The sequence below is a fragment of the Emys orbicularis genome, chromosome 1 (assembly GCF_028017835.1).
Source record: "Emys orbicularis isolate rEmyOrb1 chromosome 1, rEmyOrb1.hap1, whole genome shotgun sequence".
Taxonomy (NCBI): Eukaryota; Metazoa; Chordata; order Testudines; family Emydidae; genus Emys; species Emys orbicularis.
The window spans coordinates 163,565,727-163,593,552 of NC_088683.1; the positions used below are offsets into that span (position 1 = coordinate 163,565,727).

Genomic DNA, 27,826 nt, shown 5'->3' on the forward strand with positions numbered 1-27,826 from the left:
GGAGAGGCTGGAGTCAGCCAGGGTCTGCATGGGGAAGGCTCCCCAACTCCCTAACAATCCCTCACCCCTCCCCAAAAAATCCAATTTCATACTTCTCCCACCCACACCCCTCCAGGTTCATGCCAAAGCTCCTTCCCAGCAATTACTTCCCTCTCCCTCAGCTCCTCTGTTACCCCTGACCCCCACAAGCCTTTGCACTGCTTCTGACAGGTGCAGGAAATATGTTTCTGCATTGTAGTTTAAATGAATTATTACTCAAAGTTTAAATGAATTAATATGCCTATTAAGGAATCTCTTTGTCAAAAACATTTCCTGAATTTTTTTTTGTTTTCTGTATTGTTACAGACATACTTTGCTGACAGGTATTTTGAAATAAATTGCCAAATAATTGAAAGTGGCGTGATTATATTGTGTTCTTTTGACAAATAAAATATGCAGAATTTTCAAACACTGTGTGCAGCATTTTTAATTTTTTGATGCAGAATTCCCGCAGGAGTAAAACAAGCTATTTAACTAGAGCTACGTAGCCGAGCCTCTGATTCGCAGAGGATTTTGAAATTTGACTTGTTCCAAAAATGTCAAAATTCTCCATGAAGAAAAATTAAAATAGATAGATAGATAGATAGATAGATAGATAGATAGATAGATAGATAATTTTGGTTTCAGGTCATTTAATACATTTCATTTTCACAAAATCAACACATTTCATTTTGATTTTAACCTCTTTTATTTTGTATTCTAATTTTAAAACTTAGAAACAAAAAGTTGTTTCAAAATGAAAAATCTCAATGTTCCATTCCAAAAACGTAGAAGTGGGACACTTCAAAATTGTCTGAACTCCCCCCCAACCCCCCATTTTCTACCTAAACAAAATTCCAACAAAATCAACCCCATTTCGCAAAGTGTTTTGATTCTGATGGAACTGCATAGTCTCATGGAATAAGGTTTCATCAAAGTATCTCCGACCAGCTGTATAGTAAACCACACTGGGTTTTATTCTCCACTCAGTGTAAGTGGGATTTATGCACACAATTATATTCATTAACACAAATGGTAGTTCAGGATTTAATTGCCCTCCCTCACCTCCTTCCTATCCATACAGGAGAGACCCTAATTAAGTACCTCGTCCTCCAGATGCAGGAGGAAACACACTTTATAACCATAAAAGTACTTATCCCTGCTGGAAACATGGTAGTAATGCTTCAGTTACAGCTGAGATGGCATTCATGCAAACCTGGATTTAGGAGTATTATCTCTCTTGCCCTGCAAACTGTTATTCTCAGCTCAGAAGTGTAAGTTTTTTTTTTTTTTTTTTTTTTTTTTAAATGAAAAGTCCCAGAAAAATGTTCTCTGGCATTAAAAAAAAAAAAAGTTCAGATACTGTTGTGCTTTGAATACTCAAAACCAATTTGGACGTAGAACTTCAAACTTGGAATGTACTTTGAATTCAGGAACACTTTGTTCAGTTAAAAAACAATTGGTTGACCCATAAATTTAGAAGCCAGTGAAAACCGCACAATGAACATGCCCTCTGTGTTACTTTTCTTGCAGACATCTGCTGTTATCCACACAGATCCCTGGCAAAGCCTAACCACTTTGGAAATCCCTGCTCCATGAAAAGTAGTCCCTACAGTTCCCCTCTGTAACCCCTTTTGCTCTGAATGCTCTGATGAGACCCAACAGACCTGGCGGTATTTTGCCAATCCCAGTTTTTGCCTGTTTTCAAAGCTGGCGTACTCTTCAGGCTTCAGTGCAGGTGGGAGCACACACACATCTCTTTCAATGTGCAGTCTAAGGAGGGTATATACAAGTATGTGCCATGCTTCCTCCCCATCCTCATACAAAACACTCCTGTATCAGTTGATTTTGGGAGCCAAACCAAGTCCATTTTTAGTGGTGGAGTGGGCTAGTTTATAATCAAGTCCATCCAAACCAGGATGTCCAATCCCAGGTAGGAGAAGGGATCCACCACCACCAGGGAGACATTGGTCTTGCCTGGAGAGGTCAGTTCCCAGGCAGGTAAAGAGAAAATGCATGTTCCTCCCCCACTTACCAATACAGTATGTGGAGCTTCCAACCCCAGCAGATCTCATCTGCAGATATTAAATATTGTCTTCATTGTTGTCTCATGCTCCCTCCCATCCATTTCTTGCATCTACCTGTTGTCTCTTCTCTTATATTTAGATTATAAACTCTTCAGAGCAGGGCCTGTTTTTTCATGCATTTGTATGCTGACTAGCACAATTGGGCCCCGATTCATTAGTATGGCCTCTAGGTGCTACCACAATATATATAAGCAAATAAATGCATACATACATACAAAGGTTTTAATCGCCATGAGGAGAAGCATGCAGAATTTTTAAGCTCTGCATGTTACATCCACTTCATTCACCTGGACATTTGGGCACACCAGGGTGGTGATCAAGCCCTTTTCTGGAACTTAGCCTAAAATATTCCTAATAAGACACAAGGCAGAAAAGAACACCGCTCCCTCTCCCAGACCTGTATAGTTCTGGAGGGTTAACAAAGAGGAATAGTAAGAAAAAATTATTTTAATCACTGAAGTCAATAGATGCGACTCTGAATGTGTGAAAGGAGCAGATATGTTGTATAAAAAGGGGCCATAGTTACAGACAGTTGACCATAATTTCACTTTACTGTTATCCAAATGCCTATTTACATACACCTCTACCCCGATATAATGCGACCCGATATAACACGAATTCGGATATAACACGGTAAAGCAGCCCTCCGGGGGGGCGGGGCTGCGTGCTCCGGCGGATCAAAGCAAGTTCGATATAACGCGGTTTCACCTATAACGTGGTAAGATTTTTTGGCTCCCGAGGACAGCGTTATATCGGGGTAGAGGTGTATAACTGGGTAGTAACAATATAGTTGGCCAGTATGTACTCTGTCAAATACCTAAATAAGTCCCAGGAACTCGTTTTTCCAGATAAACAAGGTAACCATTACCTGACTGGAATACATAGCATGCATACATAACATGGAGTCATAGGGTGTTACTAGCATAGAGGGTTAGGGTTGGAGACAGAGACCTACAATAACACTACAGTGAATATTCACTGATTGCATCTTCCTTTCAGGAAGACCTCAGGCACGTGAAAATGATCTCAGCGAACAGAACTGGCAATACCAGGATGCCAGCACGACTCAGGTACGCCACGAGACTCTAGGCTACACACCAAGAGCACAGGTATTATAATTGCAATTTGAGGGTGCTTCCTGTTGATGAGATCATCATCATCTCCTCCTGGGCTGTCTGAATTACCAGACTCAAATGTTCAAAGTGAATCAACTCCAAGGCAAAAAAAAGTCTGAGGATTTTACTAGCCCAGAAGGTGGTTAATAACAGAGTTACCAGGAAGCAGCCTCAAGTTAGTATACGAACTTTTTAGATTCATATTCAAATTTTAAATGAAAGAACAAAATTAAAAAACCCAAATGGGCTGCGAAACTACTGGTAGAAAAAGAATCTCCATAGCTCTGAATCAGTAACTATACAGTGCTTTGTTGATTGAGGCAAACCCACTTCTGTATTACCCTGCATACCCTCACTTCTTGAAAGGTGGTACAGCTTGTATAAAGTTTTCTAAAATAGACCAATGTAACTATTGAGGTGGTTATAGATACCCAGGCAGTTAGATAGGATATGAGCCAGATTCCTTTGGGATTCCCAGCTAACCAAAATCTTCTTTATACAGGCTCTTTTAATAAGGAACTAGAAACCCTGCCAATTTTGAAGGCAAGGAGGAATGCAGACATGGAAATGTATGAGGAAGTTTGAATTGCTTGGAGTAATAGCATTAATGCATGTGGGGGCAATTCAAAGAAACATCAACACCACAGCTCTGTGCCAACAGGATACTGAAGAACTGCTCAGGCACAAGAGACAAACAGAGTTGGGTCATCAAAACAGCTCTCATTGGCTGATCAGTAACCATAAGGTCACCACATGCTTACCAATATCTAGTAAATACTGGCATTTACCTTACCTTTACCCTTACCCGAAGGCTACTTTATGTCTGGTTTTGGGACCTATCAAATTTAGTGCTAACTACAGCAAGTAGTTGGATTGAAACTAACAGGATTACTGTTGAAAATTAGTATTACCCTGGGTATTAGACCTGTGTGAATTACTGATTTTTTCAGTTTGCTGGCAGTTTTGATAAAATTAAAAAATTGGTTTGGATCAAACAAAACCCAACATTTTAAAAAATTTTCAGCAAAACAAAAAAGTCGGAAAAACATTTTGGCTCAACGGAAACGCTTTGGCTATTTTTAGTAAAAGCACAGGAAACGAAGGACTAGATTAACAAAAACCAAGGAGGAGGGGGTACCCATGCCCCCAATCATAGCCCAGTCATCATGGCACTCACCTGGTATGTGGGAGACCCAGGTTCAAATCCCCAATCTGGAGCAGAGACTGGAGCCAAGGTATCCCCCCTCCCAGGGAATGCCCAAACCACCAGGCTATAATGCAGTGGTTCTCAAACATTTTGTATTGGCACCCCTTTCTCACAGCAAGCCTCTGAGTGAGACCCCCCCTTGTAAATTAAAATTACACGCCCTCATTTTTAATTTAACAGAGGCTCAGGGCTGACAGTGCCTGCACAGGGCTGGGCTCGTGACCGCCACATAATCACCTTGTATAGCAATACTTGAATAGTCACTGGACCGGAGAAAGAGTGAGACTGACTCTATATCCCAGTAGTTAGGGCACTCACCTGGGAGGGGGGACACCTGGGTTCCAGTCCCTGCTTCAAAGACAACTTATTTATACAAAGTGGAACAGTTTCAAGGGAAGAGATTGAGACCCCTACCCTAGAGTAGCCAGGTGATTAGGGCATTCGCCATGGGGGGACACTTGGTTCCAGTCCCTCCTGCAGAGTGGAGATTCAGACCTGCATCTCTCATATCCCAGGTGAGTGACCCAACCACTGTGCTATTAAGTATAAGGGGGAGGGAGAACCACTTCCACCTTCTCCTGATGAAAAAATCCCTTTGTGAATCTAGCCCCCCAAAATTGAGATGTTTTGTCTTGATATTTCCTTTTTTATTTTCATTTCAGCCAAACCAATTTATTGAGATCAACATGAATTTGCAAAATGTTTGGTCAACCCAAATCTGCATTTTTTGGTGAAAAGTTTCATCCAAACTTTTTTTTTTTTTTTTTTTTTGCCCAGCATTAATTACTAAGATAATAAAGAATTAGGCCCCTTAGATTGGAAACTCTCTGGGACAGTGAATGCGTTTGTATACTATTAAATAAATTAAAATTAATGCTGCATATGATGCTGTGCTATCCCACTATTATTTCTTGGTGATATCATGAGAAGTTCATTCACAGACTAACCCAGTCTTCCTGCTACAGCAGGGATGGTTAACAAGCATATTGCCCACAGAATACACTCCAGCACAGACACTAGACAAGACACTGACAGCCCAGAGCTACAAATTCCAGAACAAACTGTACACATGGAATAGGGTGACCAGACAACAAGTGTGAAAAATCGGGATGGGGGTGGGGGGTTAATAGGAGCCTATATAAGAAAAAGACCCCAAAATCAGGACTGTCCCTATAAAATCGGGACATCTGGTCACCCTAACATGGAAAAAGGATAGAGGTAAGTGCAATAATAAAAAGCAACTAATACTTCCTGTTCGCACCATGTGCTATTAATATATGTTAATAGCATTTACTCCTCCTCTCTGGAATTTATAGGAACAATTATTCACTCTTGCTAACATAAAGCCACCACTAGTCAAGTGTCCCAAGATACTGGTCTTTGCTTTTACAGATGGTTTGGTACTCGGTAAACATGCCTGATTGAAAGCACTGAAGTCAGTTTCTATCCAGACAGCAGTGGTACATGCTTCCTCATCCTACTTTGTTAACGTGTCACAACCTTGAATTATAGTATAGAGACCACTTATAAGGAAGTTAGGGGTGCAGGCTCCATGCCCTATGACAGTGGTCCCCAAACTTTTTTCACGTCCCCCCCTTATGCCTGCCTGCCACCACCACCCCTGAGTCAGGAGCAGGGCTGGGGTTCCAGGAGGGGGGGGATGCAGACAGGGGGAGGGTGGCCAAGGCTGGGGCCACAGCTAGGGTCAGGAGCTGAGTCTCAGCTGGGGGCCAAGGCTGGTAGCCGGGGCCATGGGCGCAGGACAGGTAGTGGGGCTCAGGGCACAGGGCTGGCAGCCGAGGCCAGTAGCTGGTGCCAGGGCCAGGAGCGGAGCTGGGTGGTGCTCCCTCCATGCCCCCGCCCCATGGGGGCTGGCTGGGGCCCCAGCCGTGCCCCCCCAAATGTTCCTCCGCAACCCTCTACGGGGGCATGCCCCAAAGTTTGGGGACCTCTGCCCTATGACATGCTCTCTCTCTGTCTAACTATGGAAACCAACCTGGCTAGAGCCTCCTGTCTTCTGATCAGGGTGGGCCAACAAGGGTATGTTACACCTGTGCTCAGCTCTCCGCACTAACTGCCAAATGATTTTTGGTTGAAATTCCAAGTGCTTGTAAATGGCCTAGGCCCAGATTTCCTTAAAGGCCATCTCCTATACACCATCTGACCCTATGCTAGTTGAGAATACTGGAGAAGAGTGAAGCTTGAGAGAGATAGAGGGCATTCTCAATTCCAGGTCTGCTCCTCTGGAATTCACTGATGGAAATACATTCAAGCATAAGCCTGACCATACGCATTAAGAACTGTGAGATGCATCTCTTTGCCTAGGTTTCAGATAACCGAACTGTGAAATCCTAAGCTCTTAACTGATTAACAAGGTCCCTCACCATCCTGTGCCTTAAAGATGTAGGCCACAGGGAAGCAAAGTGCCTTTTCAGCTATTCTTTGGAACAATGATCATATTCAAGCCATGTAAAATCTGTTCAGTTTCTTCAGTGATGGGCTCCATGTAAATGGATGTGTGATCATTTCTATGCATGTTTTCCACTCCCCCACCCCCCGCCCGTGCACGCGCGCGCACACACACACACACACACACACACACACAATAAGGCTATTAAAGTTGTTAACAGTCTCCATGCCTTATGACAATAAGCTCTAGCTAAGCTAGAAAGCCAGTTTGAAACTCTGGCTAGTGCAATTATAGGTTGGTGCAGGTCTAGTATATTCAAAAAGGGATGGGGGGGGAAGACTTCTCCTGAACCACAGAAAACTGTATGTTAAGGTCTTCCGAAATACATCCTCCTAGAACGTCACAAGAATTAAGGGAATCATTGAGAAGTGACAGGGAAGAGATTCCAAGATTTTCATTCACAGAGAACAAAGAGAAAACTGACTAGTCCTGCGGACATGTATTTACAGCTCTATTCAGAGTCTTTACTGCATCCATCACTGCGGTATCTGACTGAGTGCCTCCCAGGAATCTAACTGAGGCCACTGTCCAACCATTATGGGGCATTGCAGCAACTATCGCTCAGCGCTATCCTGGATCAAATATACACCACTGAGGGAGAGGGTAAAGGCTCGATTGTCTTATTAAGAACATCAGAACTATCAAGTTCTATGTAGAGCTGGTCAGAAAGTTATCATCAAAACATTCTTGACAGAAAATCCCATTTCAGTCCAAATTGAAGCTTTTTGAAAAATGTGTCAACTTTGACCAAAATGCCCATGGAAAAAAAATGTTTGAAACAAAAAATGTTCAGTTTCAGAAAACTTTAATTTTGTTTTGCATTTTACTTTGTGTTTTTTCATTTTTGTATTACATTTATTACTTTACATTATTTCATGGTGTCAGTAGTAGTACTGCATAATACGTACTATTACTCATGTCATAATATGATAGAATAGTTGAAACAGTCTGGTTTTTATTTATTTTTAAATCATTAAGGGCAGCTGCTACTTAGTACTGATTTAAAAATTTTATCTTCTAAATCAGTGTCTCCTATTTCTGTTTTAAGGAAACAATTTGAGACTGACACAAAGCACTGTGTATTATGTTACTACTGACACATAATAAAATATAAAAAAGAAAAATCATACAATAAAGTGAGAGACGAGCTAAGTGAGCTAATATCTTTCACTGTACCAATTTCTGTCATCTTCCTCTATGTAGTGTAACAGCTGCAGAAGTTGGCCCAATAAAAGATATTAGCTCACCTACCTTGTATCTCATATCCTGGGACCAACATGGGTACAAAACACTGCGAAATAAAATAATCTGAAACAAATTTTGAAATTCCTCAGTGAAAATACACAATTCCAAAACAAAATGTGGAAACCTGAAACAACATTTGCCCAAATTTCTGATTCACAGGAAATTTCAAAAATATTTGTGAACGAAGAAATTTCAAATTGTTGAAATTTCCAGCAAACTAGAAATTTTAAGTTTTGACTAGCTCTAGTCCTATGTTCATTACATAACTGTTCCAAACACTTTTAACAGAAACTCTCATAAAAAAAGAATATGTAAATTTATTATGTGACTATATTAAACAAAAACAAATTATATACCTCTCACCTTTCAAGTCATTCAGCTCTACCTGTGTCCTCACTGGCCCTCTCCAGCTTGTCTGTGGCACTATTCACCACTATTCTCTGCTGTGCCTGCGACCATGTATTCAAGCTGTTACCTACTACTGTTTCCACCAAGATCAGATCACATTTTGTGTCTCAGGGAAATCAGTAAATGCCTGAACTAACAGCACCAAAGCCCAGTTAAGATAACCTTTTATTGGCAATTATACAGAAATCTAGAACACAGCGACAACATGAAACAAAAGTCTAAACTAACTTGAATAGATGAATGCCATTATTATTGAAATATTACCTACATTACATAGCAGAAAAGAACCTTTTTTGTCCTCAACGCCCAAGATGTCTGCCTCTTGATGCTGGCTCAGTCCATTTGACATATCTCAACACGTCTGTATCCGCAGTTTAACTGTAAGCCCTGTAGATATAACTCTCAAGCTTCGGCAGTCTGAAATCTACTGACTTGACATTGCATCATGTTCCAGATCAGCCCAAGATGATAATTTACTTCAGAACAAAACTACATTCCTTTCTGAGTATCTGTTTTGGCTGACTCATGTTTCTTCCTATCCCACACGTGTGCAAATATTAGGCAATATTATTTGTAAGTTCATCTGCCCCATTCAGATTAGTTTCCCTTCACCAGCACTTCCACTTAGGCTGTGTAAATAAGAAAAAACTGTTTAAACTGCACTTTCCCCCCTGAATTTTCCCCATCTGACCCTCAAAATCGTCCCAGATTTTGTTTTAAACATAATACACGTATAGATACAAGGGCACACAAATAAAATTAAGATGACCTCAGTACTAGAGTCCCCAACACTCCCATTTGTAGCTTGACCTCAGGATTGGACCAGGTAGTCTCCCACCCAGCAGCTTGAACTCAGCACCGATCCCCAATGGTTGCTGGGAAATGTCAGTGAAATACTCTCTTAGAGAGGGACACCAGAAACATTCACAGTTACGAAGATACTTTGAAAATGGAGACATGCTGAAAATTAAAATTTTAAAAATAGAAATTTGTGATTTTTTATGTAGCAATCCCAGGTGACATAATGGATCAATGAAGTTTTCCTTTAAGAATTTGGCTAAATAAGGTTTTGTATTTGTATCAACCATAATCCCCCAGGCTTTTCACTTAGGCTCCAGTTCAGCAAGGTACTTAGGCACATAAGTAGTCCCACAGAAGTCAATGAGATAACTCACATGTTTAAAGTTAGGCATGTGCTTACGTACCTTGCTGAATCAGGACCTTCATCCGTTTTATTTCCTAATATCATCTCTAACTAGATTACCTCTCACTGGACATTTCTCCAGGTTTCTAACCTATTTAGATAATACAAATTTTTGCTCTGTAGTTTCTACATAAAAATTGCTGCCAAATTTAGAACTTTCTGTCAACATGGATCGTGCAGTCACATTTTTTCTGTTTTCATGTTTTCCACCCTACTTACACACACCAATGAAAAACCTGATATCAATCATCGAAACAAAACTACAACATGGCTGAGTTCCAAGACAGCTGTCAGCGTTCAAAATGAGTGTGGAGATATGTGGGCTGTGGGTGATAGACGGAGGGAAGAAGCTGAGGATGAGATGGGAAATTGATAGTGTAAATTGGGTGCTGAATGACTTAACTACTAATTTATTTTCTCGCTCTCTCCCTTTTTTTAGGATTTGCATTGGTGGGATATGTGTCAGTCTAACAATCTTAACTTTAAGGCCTGGTTTACACTACAGAGTTATGTCGACTCAAGGCATTTTACATTGACCTAACTACAGAAGCATCTACACTAAAATTTTGGTCCTGCCAACGTAACTGCTCTGTTACATCGACTTAACTCCACCTACACAAAATGTAGAGTCAATGTTGATGTAGTTCGGTAGACACTGTGTTGCTTACATTGACTGTTACTGTCTTTCAGAAGCTATCCCACAATGCCCCACACTGACAGTACCATCGGTACAAGCTCTCCGGGTGAGGACGCGCACTGCCAACACAAGCAGCATAGTGTGGACACACAAAACCAATTTACTGAATTACTGCAGTGGCTGTAACTTAGGTTGACATAATTTTGTTGAGAGGACATGCCCTACGTTTTTAGTTTGTGTAGGAACATTCCCCCAGTCTTGAACTGCACTAGCTCAGCGATTCTGACTGCAATAAGAAAAAAAAGCACTTTGTTTATTGTTGGGATTCCTGGATTTACTTAACTTATTCCAAGTTATTGCCAATGATATTTTTAGTAATATCAGTAATATTTTACATCTTGACAAAGCAAATCATCATGTACTAAAGCTAGATAGAGAATACAAGAATATCCTAAACAGTTCTGGCCAAGGTAAAACAAGTTACAAAGTAGTTTGTATACAAAAAAAGCCCCAGTCATTTATCTGTCTCTCCAGAAAACTCTTACCTGTATCAGAAAGTATGTAAATGCCCCAAATCTTCTACACATACAGGTCAAGAAAATCCGGAGTGCTTTTTTTTAAAACCTATTTTAGGATTTTCTGCTCCCACTCATTTCTAATGACTAATCAATAATATGAGAAGTGACTCTAAACAAATACATCTGCTGCAGTTCTCTGCTTATCTGCTTTCCCAAAGGAACATAAGTAGCTCACCTGGAACAGACTATTTTATTTTTTTAAAGAAAAACAGGGGAAGCTATTTTGCTGCTGCTTGTTTACAGTAACAACCTTTAAGTTGCAATCAAGCCACAAATGTAAAAAGCTTACATAGAGGGGAAAAAATGAAAGTCGTCTTTTAAAGTTCTCCTTCAAGTGCACTCTGGAGACCCCTACCTCCAAGGCCAAGTCTACACTTGGAAGGCTTTGCCAGTATAGCTATGCTGGTACAGTACAGAATTGGTCGATGCTACGCATGGCTCATGCGGCGCCTCATGGTCTCAGACACCATCCGATGGTCCACGGACATCTACAATGAACACATGATTGGCAACCGACAGTACCAGAAGGCATGAGCCGGAGCGACATCGACTATGAGAAAGGGACTTAGAGACTTTTTCCGTTGGACCATATTAACCGGAACCATAAACTCACTGAACGTTAAATCTCACCAAATAGAGTCAATCCATCCTCATCATTGTCTCCACTCATTATACGCCACACCTGAACATAGCCATTATATGAACAACATACCCTCATATCTCAATGTCTGTACTTTGACCCGTTATCCCCAATTGGGGGTAAAAGGTTATTGCAGATTATATATTCCTTATGCCATCCGATTTTAAACCGAACTTCGCACCCCTTGATAATCTGTACGTTATTCCCTGATAACCAGAAACTTCTACGCTTGAACTCTGTACCGTTCACTTTTTTTTTTTTAAACTTCAGCTTAATAAAATGTTTAAATCTGTTCTTACCTGCAAAGAGCTCTTAATGTGGACGCAGCTTATACCCCCTCAGTGAAGTAAGATATACTAAACAAAGTGCATTCCCCCCCCCCCGCCCCCCCAGTACAGCGGCATTTATATTAAATGTTTTTGTCAGCACAATTATGTGTGTCAGGGATCATATCCCATCAAATCCCTGATTGACATAGTTATACCAGCAGACATTTGTAGTGTACATCTAGCCTTAGGTATAAATATGTTCAATCAAACAAGTTCCTGTTGGTCTTAGACAATAACTCAAGTATTTCTAATGGAATTTTGTTCCCAATGGCAACACCTGAAAAAGAAAAACAAAGCTCTGAACCTAAAATTAAAGAAATTTTTTCCCCCCTACCAACCAAAACCAGATAATCTGATTCGAGGCTCACCCTCAAGAGCCTTGTCTACACTAGATTTATTTTTAAAAATCTCCCACTGTTGCATTACCACTGGCACAGTTTAATAGTGATAGATGGGGCACCAGCATTTTTATCACAGTCCTGTTTCAGCCTGTTCTGAACAGAGTTCAACAACGAAGTACATATGCCAGAGCCACAGCTATTCTAGCTGCACCATCACGGCAATACAACAAGACAGATTTCCCAGAAAAGTCTAATGTAGAGACAGCCCATTTGGTGAAAGTTCTAGGCCAACTAAAGAATAATCAATTTCTCCTTTTTTAGTTCCTGTTACCAGAGAGCTCCTTGAGGTGTCAGTAGTTAAAGCACTGTTATTCTTTTTTCCAAGATAACTAAACACTGCTTCCAAATAATTGCAATTACAATACATGCTACAAGCAACAAGAGCATATACTGAGGTTTTATGTTACAAAATATGCCCATGGAAATAATAAATATTTATTTATTATTTCAAGAGCCACAGCCAATATTTATTTGACCTCTCTGGATCCATATACCATCCATGTGGTCCTCTACCCCTCCCCACTTCCTTTTTTAAATATTATATCATACAATTAAAAATAAAAAAATCAGGCTAAAATAACTTGCTGTAATATGACAAACAACCATCAGTCCACTAATGGAGGTACCTCAACACAATCCAAGCAAATCTCTACCTTTCAACTCTCCGCAAATGCCTAGGAAAATATAAAATACTGAGTAAATAACATGTAAGAGGAAGCAACTGTTAACAGGCTATAATGCTACATGCTCCCTATATGGGGATTGCCATACCAGATCAGATTGAGTGCAGTCTCTGAGTGAACAGTATCAGTCTTCAAAGGAAGGTGCAAGAAGTGCCACAGTGGACAACTATAGAATAATCTGCCCATGGCGAAGTTTTTTCCTAACCCCTGTCAGTTAATGGTTGGCTCATGCCCCAAAGCATAACATTCTATATCCCTTCAATAAATTAATCCGGTCTAATGTAACTATGGGTGCGCCCATTATCCATATAAATATCAAATCCTTTAATTCTGCTCTCCTCTTGGCCTACTTAATATCTTGTGGCAATAAGTTCCATGGGATAATTATGCATTTTAATGTATTCGCTTTAAATGTATTCCCTTTCGATTTCACTGAACATCCCCTTGTTCTTATATCATGAGAAAGGGTAAATAGAAGCACACAGTTTACATTCACTGTGTCATTCATTATTCTGTATATCTCTGTTCTGTCCCTTCTTATCTCTTCTTTAAACTATACGTATACTTGACATTTTGCGTTATTTGTTTTAATGGCTTTGGCTACTGGCTCTTCAAATTCCCTCTTAGCGCTCCTCATTTCCAATGGACATGTTACTTGCCATAGCACAGTGTCTCAAGCTTTCATACTGGTGACCCCTTTCACACAGCAAGCCTCTGAGTGCGACCCCCCCTTATACATGAAAAACACTTTTTAATATATTTAACATTATAAATGCTGGAGGCAAAGTGGGGTTTGGGGTGGAGGCTGACAGCTCGCAACCCCCCATCTAATAACCTCGCGACCCCCTGAGGGGTCTCGACCCCCAGTTTGAGAACCCCTGCCATAGCATATATTCTTTTCTATTGGCTTAATTAGGACTGGATTTCCATTTGATGAAAGATACCTGGTTTGGTTCAAATAACTTCCTGAACCTTGACATTTAGCAAGACCGAATTTTTTTCTTGCTGACCTTTTCAATTTAGAGGGATACACCCTTTCTGGGATGCTTTAGGACACAACCCCATACTGAGTCTAAGAATTTTAACTTCCTTACTTTTGACTTGAAGGTCCTTTTGACTAGTTTTTTCACTGTTTTGAAATCCCCTTAATTAAGTGAGGTGTTAGGTTTTTATACGTTTCCTCACCCCAGGAAATGGAACGTAATTATATTGTTGGAAGATAATAAAAAAGATAAAAAGTAGAGAATCTTGGGACAGAGCTCCCAGATATAACTGCTATGTTCAATGCCCCTCTGTTTTTGCCCATTTATATTTGAATATTAGATTATACCCAACCAGAACCAGTTATCCAGAAGCACACACAAGCTTTAGATTAGAAATTCTGATAAAAATAGGTTTCAGAGTAGCAGCCGTGTTAGTCTGTATCCACAAAAAGAACAGGAGTACTTGTTGCCCACGAAAGCTTATGCTCTAATAAATTTGTTAGTCTCTAAGGTGCCACAAGTACTCCTGTTCTGATAAAAATGGTACTCTACAACCTCCAAATCTAAAGCACCCCTGCTTTTCCCCCCAGCTCTAGTAAAAATGCATTTGAGTGAACTGAAACGCTGCTATTAAAATTCTGTAGCAATAAAATAATACTAGGCATTTAAGAAATGATTTACACATTCAAAGAGCAGTACAGACATTAAGGACCCAGTCCTGAAAACTTTTATACATGTGAGAAGTCTACGCACATGAGAACTACTTACATTAGTAAGGTGATCAGGCCCTAACCAATTAATTCTCACAACACCTGTGTGAAGTAGGGCTGGTAAGTATTTATCCTCATTTTAGAGACTGGGGGACGAGTGGGGGGAAATTGGTATAGGGGCATTAAGTGACCTTCCCAGAATCACCCAGTGTCAGAACAAGGAGCCGAACCCAGGAGTTCCTGACTCCCAATCCTGTGCTCATTCCACTAGATCACAATGTCTCTGTAAAATGGCAGTCACCTCTGGCCTGACTTTCAGAGGTGCTGAGCATCCCCAACCCCCACTCAAGTCAATGGACACTGTAGATTTGAAAATCAGACCAATCAGGATTTTATAGAGAAGTGCCTGGTTTTCATCTTCAAGGAAATCCTTGTACTTACCTGGAGAAGAAAAGTAGAAAAGCCTTTGGAACAAGTCAGTGGCTAGTCAGCAAAGTACAGTTTTGTGCAGCAAATATTCCAGTTAGCAGAGCTGACATCTGTTCAGTGTTGTGTATGCTAATGTTTATGGAGTAGCCCCGTGTTTATTGCAATTTCCCAGCTTTTCTATTGGCTAAAAGAGTGGGAAGGAGCCTACTAAAAGTCTATACCTGTCATAGAAAGCTACATCATCTTTGACTGAATGTTACTGACATATGCTTTATGTAATGGCACACATCGTTTGCTGTGTTATCACCTACACATCTGTTATGATTCACAGGAGCTATAAGAACCAGTTTATATCCAACAGCTGATAGCCAACCAGGCAAGACATTAGTGAAACATGTGATTTTCATTCCCTGGGATAGAGGCAGAAAATGACATAACACCATTTTAATGGCAGGGGAGTCTAATGATTTCATTTTAGCACAGGAATGCTATTGTCTGACGTGGCTCATGACATCATTCTTTATGCCTCCTGCTGCTTCTTCATTCAATCCCCACTAATTATGCTGTCACCTTTAAACTTGGAAAATAAACATCTCATTACCACAGCCCCTAACAAGCAGGTGAAAGATTTACTTCCCATTTTTAAATTATGGGTTTTTCTTTTTTTTAAGCAAATAATTGGGAGGCTTTTTTGAGATAATCTATGACAGCATCTGGCTCCTGCAGCATAGGTATTGCTTTTCAGACCACAGTGGTGCCTTTCAATGGCCAAGTATATGGAACTATTATACAAGTCCCCTGTTTTAAATACAGGAAAATACTTATATAAACAGGTAAACGTGAATTACAGGCTTAAATACATCCAGGAGTTCAGGAAATAGCAATCACAAAAAAGTGTTATTTTATTTCACTAGATAATACAGAGATACATAATATATTAGAATACCTACATAGCATCCTTCATCACAGCAAAGAATCCCAAACACTTGACAAACTACACACAGACAGCACCACTGAAATTTAACCATTTCTGAGGCAGACTGCAGCACTCCATGGATGAATGACACACTGTACAAAAATGGGCAGGAGGGAAAATTTGGGCCTAGCTTCTACCTTTAGGCAAAATGCCACAGGATCCTAAAAGTGCAATTCTGCCTGAAGAGGTGACTGTGATAGTGGCATGATGAGGTGCTGTATTTATTATTCATTGTATTACCATGGCACCTGGAAGTCAAGGGCCAGGATCCCATTGTGTTAGGCACTGTACAAACTTGTAACTCAATGACTTCAGCTCAGATTTGCCAAGCTTACAAGTAAAACTCAGATGTCTTTTTCTAAGTGCCAGACCATCAAACTGCCCCTGAGATCTGAGAGTCAAACTGGGTTTTTTCTTTCTGTGAATTATCAACAACAACAACAGTTGTGTAGGCTGAATTACACAATGACACATGTGCAACCTCATTTAGCCCCGTAAACAAAACGTAGTTAACAGCTACTACATCTGTGTAACTCGATTAGCCCTTAATTCAGGTACACAGATGTAGCTGAGCAGGCAGAATATTTGCCTGTAGGATCTTTAACATGGGTGAGAACATGTGAAAAGAAAAGAAATAAATGTGAATCTCAGATCCTAGTGTATGTTTGCAGGGCTGACAGAAAAACAGGTTTACTTTTAAACTGAACAAATTTGATCTGGAGTAACAGATAGGATAAACATGGAACTCTATGATGCATTTTGACTTTGCAAGGTTTCATCAGATACACAGTACAAAACATAACATTCCGTTTGCTTCAGCAGAGGGAAGGGCGGAGTCAACCCTAATAGGTTTAAGTTTCCAGGAGGTTTTTATTTCAAAGTCAATGCTTTGATTATTTAAAATATCACATTCCAGCTTGAGAGAGAGAGAGAGGTGGGGAGTGGGAAAAGAAAGACATATGCTAGAGATATGAGCATGCGACTGGGAATCAAACTGCTGACTTGTATTCCTGGTTATTCCACTGATTCACTGACTCACTGCGTGACCTTAGGCAAGTCACTTAACTTCTCTGACTCACTCCTCTCATCTGAAAAATGTGATTAATACTCTTTACTCGCCTCACATGACTGCCGCCAGAGCTGTTACAGTTAATGCTCCCAAACCTATAGCTGCAGCATTGTGATTATTTACCACTCAGGCTCCAATGCCACATGGGGTGGAGCATGAGTTACTTTGCAATGACTGAGTTCTGGAGTGAGAACCTTAGCCCCTTGGTCAGGATATTTTCCTCATAATCTAACTTTGGCTGGGCACAGTGCATGTTCCCCACTCCTTCGTGTTGAACAGGAACACCAGTTCTAGACACATTATATGTGGCCCTTCCTAGGCCTCTCTGGTGCTATTTCAAAGAAATCTTCAGCAAGTAATGGGAGAAGGATTTAAATGAATGATTCTTATTGCCTGCTCTGAGGTGTGCTAAGTATTCTCTCTCTCAGGGGCTTGGCTGGCTAGTTCTTGTTCAGCTGCTCAGGGTCTAACTGATCACCATGTCAGGTCAGGAAGGAATTTTCCCCCAGGTCAGATTGGCAGGGACCTTTGGGTTTTTTCACCTTCCTCTGCAGCATGGGGGTGCAGGTCACTTGCCAGGATTATCCAGGTATCTCTCACTTAATCATTTGCCTGCCATTGTGGGGGCCTTGGGCACTGGTGCACCTTGGTCTCTCCTGTTCTCTGCCTGTGGCACATACTAGTCTAGTCTCCTATGTGCTGTAATACATTAGTCTTATTTCAGTTGTTGGGTTTAGTGTGCACGGGTTGGGTGGTGTTGGTGGCCTGTGATATACAGGAGGTCAGACTAAATGGTCCAGTGATCCCTTCTGGCCTTAAACTCTATAACCAATGGCCCTTCACTCCTTTCAGCATTAAGTCATCTTTACAGGTGTGGCAAAATAGATGCCTACACACAGCTTGAGTCTACAGTAGCTCTTTCTCTTATGCAGACGCATACCAAGCCTGGACACATTTTCCAAAAAGGAGGTGCGTAATATTCATTTTGTGGTGAAATATAAAAGTATCATCAGATCATGCTACGTTCTCATAGCGATTGAAATTCAGCCTTTACAGAGAAAAAGTAGCAACAATAAATTTCTACAAGCATAAAACAGGGACGAGGTATGATCTAATGACCCAACCAAGGAACTGGGAGTCAGGACTCCAGGGTTCTATATCCAGATCTGCCACTGACTTGATACACGGCATAGGGTAAATAACCTCACTTCCTTGTGTCTCCATTTATCCTGCAGTAAAGTGATAACGATAAGTTACCTATCTCCCAGAATGGGCTGGGAGGCTGTATTAATTAAAGGCTATGATTAAATTTGCATAAAAAGCACTTATAGTTTATATATAAATAAGGCATAACTTTTTAACAGTGAGGGTAATTGACCATTGGAACAATTTACCAAGGATCTTAGTGGATTCTCCATCACTGATCATTTTTAGACCAAGACTGGATGTTTTTTTTTCTAAAAGATCTGCTCTAGGAATTACTTTGGGGAAGTTCTATGGCCTGCGTTATACAGGAGGTCAGACTAGATGATCACAATGGTCCTTTCGGGCGTTAGAATTTATAACAATGAATTAAGAGAAAAAACAATCGAGTTACCCAAAAGCTCCAGTCAGCACTCCAGTTATATGGAGCGGGGGCCTGCATTTTCTCAGTACATGCACCAAGAGTCTCCTCTGAATCTGCAAGCAACTGGCGGATAAGACCATGATCCACTTCATGGATTTCCTGTGAACCAAGCAAGCAAGCATACCATGTAGTTTGATAATGGAGGGGAAAGGTGTTGGAATAAAAGTTTGCAGGCTTTATAAATAAAATCTTAAAGGGCTACATTTAACAGGATGAATGATGAGGAAACATTTCCCACTTATTGATTCTTAACTAATGAATGACATTTTTCAATGTCAATTATATTATAAACATTAAGGTTTTATTCCCAAATGTCCCTCAACCCGGACATCAGTGTTTTGCAAACAATCAAAAGGCAGTCATAAATGTTATTTTAACCACCATTAAACTGACAATCTCAAAGCAAATTATTAAAAAATAAACTACAAAGGAATCCTTTTAAAAAAAAAAAAAAAGAGGGGGGGGGGGGGAGATCTGGTTTTACTGATTCCAATCTTAATTATTCACTGTCCATACACATGTACATAAACACAGCACTTCAGAAATGTCAAATTGTATTATTATTAATATTTTACTCATATATAGAGCTTTTCATCAGTAGATCTCATAGTATTTTACAAAGGTGATCCATAGCATTAGCACTATTCACAGATGGGAAAACAGACAGAGAGGCAAAGTGACTTGCCCAGCAGACCAGTGGCAAAGCCAGGAATAAAACCCAAGTCTTGAGTCCCAGTCCAGGCCCCTAACCACTTAACCACACTGCCTGTAATATCCAATAATGCCTGTAAAAAAAAAGACACGACACTATCACTGGGTGGCCAAACTTATTGACTCTCCAAACTGCATATGACAGTCTTCAGAAATTCGAGAGCCAGGGCATGCCTGCCGGGGCTTAGGGCTTCAGCCTTGCTCCTGCTCAAACCCCGGCAGGCTTGATCCATGGGGCTGAAGCCCTGAAAACCTCCTCCACACTGGGCAGAAGCCAGAGGCGACACGTGGGGACCACATGGGGTCACATACCCTCCCAGATTTTTGCCAGGGTTTGTTGGCCCCACTCGGTCACATGGTGCTGCTGGGCCCCCTCCCTGTGCGGCAGCTGCTGGAGCCAGCAAGCTGGGAGCTGCGGCCATGGGGAGAGGCAGTGGCAAACAGCTGGGAGCTGCAGGGAGAGCTACTGCTTTTGCTGCTGCCTCTCCTTGCAGAGCTAAAATAGGGGCCCCTCCCTGCAGCTCCCAGCTGTTTGCTGCTGCCTCTCCACACAGAACTAATACCTGGGAGCTGCAGGGAGGGGCCACTGAGGGTAAGAGGGCGGCATGCCTAAGGGGGCGTGACTCAAGCTGTGGGAGGGGGCGAACCTTTAAATTGTGCCCCCTCCCCAGCAGGCACCAGTTGTTTCTGACAGAAGCCCCTAGCTCCACTACCCTCCCACAGGGCAGAAACCCCGAGTTTTACACACACACACACACACACACACACACACACACACCCCTACCTACCTGGTAGGTGGAGAATGGGGGGAAGGTCCGTGAGCCGCACTTTAACTGTAAAAGAGCCACATCTGGCTCACGCGCCGCGGTTTGGTCACCCCTGCACTATCCCATTTTTAACAAATGGAGCTGCCATGAGTAAGGCACCTTGATCTGCTCATCAGCTCACTTTGGGAGGTGAGGGGGGGGGTAAGCCCACTGATCAGCACCATACTACTCTCTGCTGGGGTTGCCTAAGGATGAGCATGGCACCAGTCACAGGAGCACTCCTTACTCTGCCTGCTTTGAGGGGAAGCACTCATGTACAGCGCTCTTGAGCTCAAGCGGAGAGGGCCAAGTGACAATCACAGGAGCTCTCCCTTTGCAATGAGACAGAATAGGGGGAACACTCAGCCACCAGGGCAGCTGCTGTGTGCCCTCCAGTAATAGGAACACCTGTCGCAGAGCAATAGACGCCAACCTTCTCCACCACAGGAGAGAGAAAGATGAGATGCTCTCACCTCCCTGATGAGATGTAATGAGAAGCACGGGGTGGATGAGAAGAGAAGTAGGTTTTCTCAAGATGTCCCACGTGCACGCAACCTTCATTCTAAACAGCTGGGATTCACCACGGCTATTGTCTACATATCACCCCGAAAAACTTGTTAGTGCAACACGAGGAGCCTGAATTTCCTGACCATTTGTACAATTAAAATTAAGAGGTTCTCACAGCAATCTTAACTCAGCTCCCTTGTGTGTATTCATTACAGTGAGGTCTTTCAGAGTACAGCTTGCAACACTGCTAGCTAAAATAATCTCCTTTTGGAAAGTCTGAAGCTTAGAAAGGCCATAGGACAGATCAACACTAGGCTGTGGTTTAGAACCCAGCCCAGATCATTAGTGACCAAAAGTGGTTACTATCTGATGGATGCTCGGTGGCTATAAGAAAGGAGAAGGCAGGTTGCCAGCCAGTTTCTAGTAGGCAGGAGGAAAACCATAAAACTGGCAGACTCAGCAAAGCCAGGACAGCCATCTCCTAAAGCAGTCCCTGCAGAACAGAGGCCAATCCTCAGGTTAGCGTGGGGAAGCAGGCATCACCACTGCCCGTGCTGTATGCTCTGTAGATAGCTTATTACAGCTTCCAAGGCTTCATTCTCTCGGATACCTTTCACCAGCACAACTATCATTAAAAATACTTTAAAAACACATATTCTATAGTTACCTGCAAAAGGGATGTGGAATATTCATTTCCTGTCCTAAATTTGTACAAAATCTACCCTCAGCAAAACAGCAGCTAACCAGCTTAAGCAAAGACATCATAACTGCCAGGATCCAGGGACCCCAACAGAACAGTGCTGTGGGAGCGAGTTCAAGGCAAAGTCAAGTTTTGAATGTTGCTGCCTAAGAGTGGGACAAGCAGACAGCCCATTCCCCTGAAGACACTGACTGTATGTGTGAGATGAAGTGCAGAAAGCAAGCTGACTTACTACCCCCCCATCCCCAGTCCCCATTCACAAATACAGGACTGATGAGGAAGCAAGCAAAGGAGTCCTTCCCTGCAGAGCCCTGAGTGAAGATGGACAGCCCCATGCCAATCAACCCTCACATATAGCAGAGATGAGGGGCTGCGAGCAACACCACTCCTCTTAGTCACAGTAGGCCAGGGGTGGCCAAACTTACTGGCCCTCCGAGCCGCACACGACAATCTGCAGAAGTTTGAGAGCCGGGTCACATCTGCCGGGGCTCGGGGCTTCAGCTCCACTCCTGCTGAAACCCCAAGCCCTGGCAGGTGCACCCCACAGGGCTGAAGCCCCTAGACCCCCCTCCCTGCTGGACAGAAGCCCTTACCCCACCACCCCACTGCAAGGCAGAGGTCCTGTCCTGAGCTCCTCCCCACCCAGTCTGGTAGGCAGAGAATGCGGGGCACATGGGGGGCTTGCAAGCCACACTTTAACAGTAAAAAAGCCACATGTGGCTTGTAAGCCACAGTTTGGCCACCCCTGTAGTAGGTCCTATCTAGGTAGCTTGTTGCTTTAGCAGCTGTTATTGGGTAGCTAGCTTGCAAGGGAACAATAGCCCAGCAGCTGGCATTACAGGACTCAGGATGAAGCAAACAAACTGGTTCAGCGTTGGTCTCACATACACAGAGTTTGAGGAGACTATTAAAGCTCTGGTTAAAAAGCCAAGTGGCTTAAAAACCACCCCAGAAAGGAGCAGGCCCTTAGCAAAGCTAGAATTAAGAAAGAAGAATCAAATGCTTACCATAGAGAGGAGAAAGAGATGCAACCTGCAAGCTGATTGCCTGGAAAATGAGCACCATAGGGCTGCAGCTGCTGCCTTATCTGCAATTTAAAGGGCCAGCAGCAATAAGAAGACTATGTGGAGAAAGGCTTCTATATATAAAAGGAGTAAACCTGACACTAAAAGAGTTAGCTGATATCTAAGTGCTATGGAGAACAAGCTGGCTAATGAAAAGAGATATGAAGCTAGCCACCTGAGGGTCAGGGCCTGGTATAGAGCTTCCCTTACAGCTAGCACCTTCCTTAGCATGTTTAATATTGTATGCGGGGACATCTAAATTTTTGTTCACAGCCTGAAAAATAAATCACATTTTGCCTACAGACTCCTGTATCCTATGAGTGAGTGGTTTGGTGGAATAGCTCCTTTGCATGGTCCCCACTTCCTGGACAAAGGAAAGATGTTGGTTGCCTCCCTGGCACTCTTCCCATCTCATCCCCCCTAACTCCCCAAAGCCCACTCTGCAGAGAGAGGGATCTGCAGCTGGAAGAAAGTATTGTGAGGGGGAACCATGAGGGATACATGTCCCACCAGTCCCAAAGAGAAGCAAAAGAGCACTAATACAGCCTGGGGATGCCTTAACTCTTCTGTGACCCTCTCTGCAGTGGGGAAACACCCCTTAAAAGGTGTGTCCCTTGGACAATGACAGCCTGTCTCCAAAGGTTTCAGAAGGGAGACTAAGGGGTATCCCAGAGCTGGTGCAGGGTCACAAAGCTTCCAGCACAGAAGGCCCTACTCTCCTGGGAATCTGGAGGGGACCTATTACCACGGCCCTTCCCCCCAAAAGGACGACCCAAGAAAAACTCCATGAGGGGACCCTCACTGGGTTTTCCCATTCTCCAGCCCCACAAATAGTTTCACAGGAAGAATATGTTCTGGGCTGTAGTTTTACCAGCAGACCTTCATTTCTGTTTTCTTTCACTGTTAACTCTGTAACTAGATTTAAACCTGAATAAAGTAAAATCAATAAAAAGAATTCAGAAATCCAACTTCTGTAGTGATTGAGAGCTAGGTGTTATTATTATTTATTTTATTTTATTATTTGTGTTGTTTTAGTGGTATGTGATGAACTGATCCCTAGCCGTTTAAAAAGCACCTTGGGGACCAGTTCTTCTGAATGAAAGGTCCTGTCTAAATATGGAGTGATAGTAGGCATTTTATGTCATGTAGTCCATCAATCTGATTTAAAAAATTTATTAGGATGATGTTTACAAAAAAAAAAAGTGAACGGTACAGAGTTTAAGCGTAGGAGTTTCTGGTTATCAGGGAATAACATACAGATTATTAAGGGGTGCGAAGTTCGGTTTAAGATCAGATGGCGTAAGGAATACATAATCTGCAATATCCCCGATTGGGGGTAAAAGGTTAACAGGTCAAAGTACAGACATTGAGATATGAGGGCATATTGTTCATATAATGGCTATGTTCGGGTGTGGAGTATAATGAGTGGATACGATGATGAGGATGGATTGACCCTCATTTGGTGAGATTTAATGTTCAGTGATCTTATGGTTCTGGTTCATATGGTCCAACGGAAAAAGTCTCTCGGTCCCTTTCTCGTAGTCGATGCTCGATGTCGCTCCGGCTCACGCCTCCTGGTACTGTTGATGGCTGGTGATGTGTTCAGTGTAGAGGTCCCTGGACCATCGGATAGTGTCTGAGACCATGAGGCACCGCATGAGCCGTGCGTAGCGTTGACCGATCCTGCAGGTCTATTACACAAATGGATTACCCTAGTTTAAATGTAAAATGAATTTTAAATGCTACTCCACAGAGCCACCTATAGGGGAAAGAGTGAAAACCTGCCTTCAAGTTGAAGAAAGTAAACTTGATATATAACTGAACAATGTTTCAAAGTAGTCTAGCCCCAACATGTTTCCAGGAGAAAAACAAGGGTTATTAAACCTAATAGAAATGGAAATATGTTCATGAAATTAACAAAAATCTGTGAAAACATAACTGGATTTAAATGTTGCCCTGGTATGTTGGAAACAGAATTTTGCCAGTGCAGGGGAACAAGAAGGTGAAGTAATATAGTATATGGGGATCACAGGCGCCAACTTTCTTTAGCGCCGGTGGGTGCTCGCGCCCCCCTGGCCCCAGCCCCGCCCCGACTCCGCCCCCTCCCTGCCCCATTGGACCCCTCCCCAAATCTCCACCCCGGCCCCGCCTCTTCCCCGAGCGCGCCACGTTCCTCCTCCTCCCCTTCCCTCCCACCGCTTGCCGTGCAAAACAGCTGTTTCGCGGCGCAAGTGCTGGGAGGAAGTGGGGAGAAGCAGGACTCGGCGGCGTGCTCAGGGGAGGAGGCAGAGGCGGAGCGGAGGTAGAGGTGAGCTGGGGTAGGGGGCAGGGCAGAGCACCCACGGAGTCGGCACCTATGATGGGGATGAGAGTAAATAAAAAACAACAGTAATGACTGGGCTTAATGGTTTTTAGATTCAAGCACGCACAAGAGCTTGCTGAAGATGTGTTCTCGGAGGGAGCAATCATCATGAATTACTTTATTCGGTAAGTGTTTTGATTTACCATCCATGCTTTCCAGCTTTTGGTTACATCTACGACAGATTTCAGTTGCACCCTACACTCTGCCAGATTAATGCATCTTCTTCCCCTGGTCTCTTTCTCCCATAGCTAACTCTCTGTCCTTTCTCACACTGGCTTTTATTCCTGGAATAGTCCTCTTGATCCTAGGCACTTTGGGTGAGATTTTCAACAGAGTTACGCGCTCACAAATGGGGCCAAATGTTCCGACATGCTCAGCACCCAGCAGCTCACAGAGTGATGCTTGTGGTTAGATTTTCAAAAGAGCTCAGGATGCGCCTTGCACCCAACCTGCTGAGCTCTTTTGAAAAAAATGACTAGCTGCTGAGCTCACTTGAAAAGCTGGCCCCATGCAACCACATTCTTCTTTAAATACCTCCTGAAGCCATGAGCTCATTGGTTGAATAATACTGGGCCAGGAGTAGTTTCTTCTCCACCACTCCTGCCTGACTGGTGGATTTTACTCCCTCAGGCTGTAAGTATATTAATAGCATATCCAAAATAAATAAATAAAACAGTAAAGCAACCAAGACTTGTACATAACAAAGCGTATCTCATACTGTTCTGCTGTTTTATAACCCCCATCCTTCTCGTGTCCCCCAGACTTTGTCTGTCATCTCTTACCATGGTCTAATTTAGGGCCCAACCCTGCTCCCACTGAAAGCAATGGGAGTTTTGGTGTTGTGCCACCTCAGGCTGTGATCACGTCAACTTTTGGGAGGTAATATGGGCAAGCGGAAAGAGTATTGGACTGGGACTCAGGACACCTGGTTTCTATTCCTAGCTTGGCCACTGGATCATCTTGAGCAAGTCACTTTGCTGCTCTGTGGCTCAGTTTCCCCATCTGTAAAACAGGGATAATAATACTGACCTACTTTGAGATGTATGGATGAAAAATGCAATATAAGAGCTAGGGGTTTTTAATTATTATTATTATTTTGCTACTGACTTCAATGGGAGCAGAATTATGCCTTGTAAGTTGCAAATTCCTTAGCAGCATGGACTTGTTTAAATGTCTTTAAAAAGCCATTCACATCTATCATACTTGTTGTGTCTCTGGTAAAAATAGAGACTTTTTCTCCTAAGTAGACACATTTGACATGTATGTACTTTAACTATGAAAGTAGAGAAACACTCTCACTTCTCTCTCCTTTATGTATGAAGACATCCTCTAGAATCAGGTGTCTGTTTCTCTTGATTATTATCTTTATTTATTATGTGTATTGCAGTAGCACTTAGGAGCCCCCGTCATGGGGCCGAGACCCCCATTGTGCTAGGTGCTGTACAAACTGTAGTTAATTGTTCACTTCACTCATTGTTAAGTAATAAAATATGTAAATACATAGTAAAAAAAGAAAACCAGCTTCTTTTCACTATCTGAGGTCAGTAAAATAAACAAAGAATGCGAACAGCATAATGAAAAGTAGGTTATATTTTTAGTACTTTCAGTTCCAGCTGAATATGTTAGTATTAACTCAGGTAAGGCATATTCTTAATAATATAGGTGTGTCTAGCCAGTATCCTTATCAATAAAGACTAAAATTTCCATAATTTCAGGCGGTCAGTTTTTGGGGACCCCTCTGGAGACAATTCCAACTGATTTCTATTGGAACTGTGAGTGCTCAGCATCTCTGAAAATCAGGCCAGGAGAGGTTCAAGTTGGATGCCCACAAATAGAGGGACCCAACATGAGTGGGCACATTTGAAAATACATGCCTACAAATTTGTGCCTTTAAATCCCTACATTATAAACACAAATTGAGCAGTGTGGCAAAGAGGAAAAATTCCACCTCAGTGACCAATGGGTCAGTGAGAAGCTGCATGGGGGCAAGGATGCCCCAGATTGTGGGCGGCGGAGAGCAATGTATCAGACATGTGATCATTCAGGGGACTGGGCCTGGTGAATCAGGGAGGCTTGAAGCACAGCAGACCATGCAGGGGGCCTGAGGTGTTTCAGGTCAGAGAGGCACATCCAGTTGCAGTGGCCAGGGTTCATGAACTGAGATGCCGTGGGCGAGGGAGGCGTGGGATACGATTGGTCATAGGGTGAGGCTGGTGTGTGGTTATGGGCAGTATAGGATACAATGGGTATGGGGGACTGGGATTTGATAGGGAGGTGCATGGCAAGCGCTGTGGGTCTTCTCCTCCGCGACTTCTCTGCCCTAGGGTCCACAACCCCCATCCTGGCCTATGGAAGGCAACAGCCCTGCAGCCCTGTTACCTGTTGGGGGCTCAGAGGAGTCTCGGCAGGTTCCATCCTCTCCAGCTTCAATCTTGGGCCCAAAGGCCTCTCCTGCCAGAACACGAGTCTCCTGCCTACAGCCCGTGCGCAGGCGCCATCTCTCCGCAATGGGCAGGGCTGCTCCTGCCAACTCCCCACAAACACTTGGTGCACCTGCGTGGCTCCCTCTAGCAGCCGTTAGAGGCCACTCCGGGTTCCGCCCTCCCCCACCCAGCCAAGCTCGGCAGCCATTTTGTTTCCTTGATTATTTGTGTAAGCAAGTGGTGGCAAAAGGATTACACATGTACGTTGCACTTGCCTCGCTTTAATTAACCCCACCCCCACAGGGCACAATCCCCCCAGACTTCACCCTCCCAATACAGCCCCTCTCCCCACCCAAACCCCAAGGCACAGCCCAGGAAGGGTGCAGCCATCCAATACAGCCTCTTTCCCCTGTCTGAGGAACCTCCTCTCCTGACAC

The 27,826-nt window shown here is 42.8% G+C and overlaps 1 protein-coding gene across 1 annotated transcript in view; it reads right to left on the reverse strand.

The window, feature by feature from the left end:
- Window positions 1-27,381, reverse strand: part of GRAMD1C (GRAM domain containing 1C) — an 82,822-nt gene extending 55,441 nt beyond the window's left edge. The window contains exons 1-2 of the mRNA XM_065418494.1: window positions 27,346-27,381; window positions 18,787-18,915 (exon numbers count right to left, since the gene is read on the reverse strand). Coding sequence (XP_065274566.1) covers window positions 18,787-18,915; window positions 27,346-27,381 — 165 coding nt within the window. The remainder of the gene's footprint in view (window positions 1-18,786; window positions 18,916-27,345) is intronic.
- Window positions 27,382-27,826: the final 445 nt, after the last annotated feature.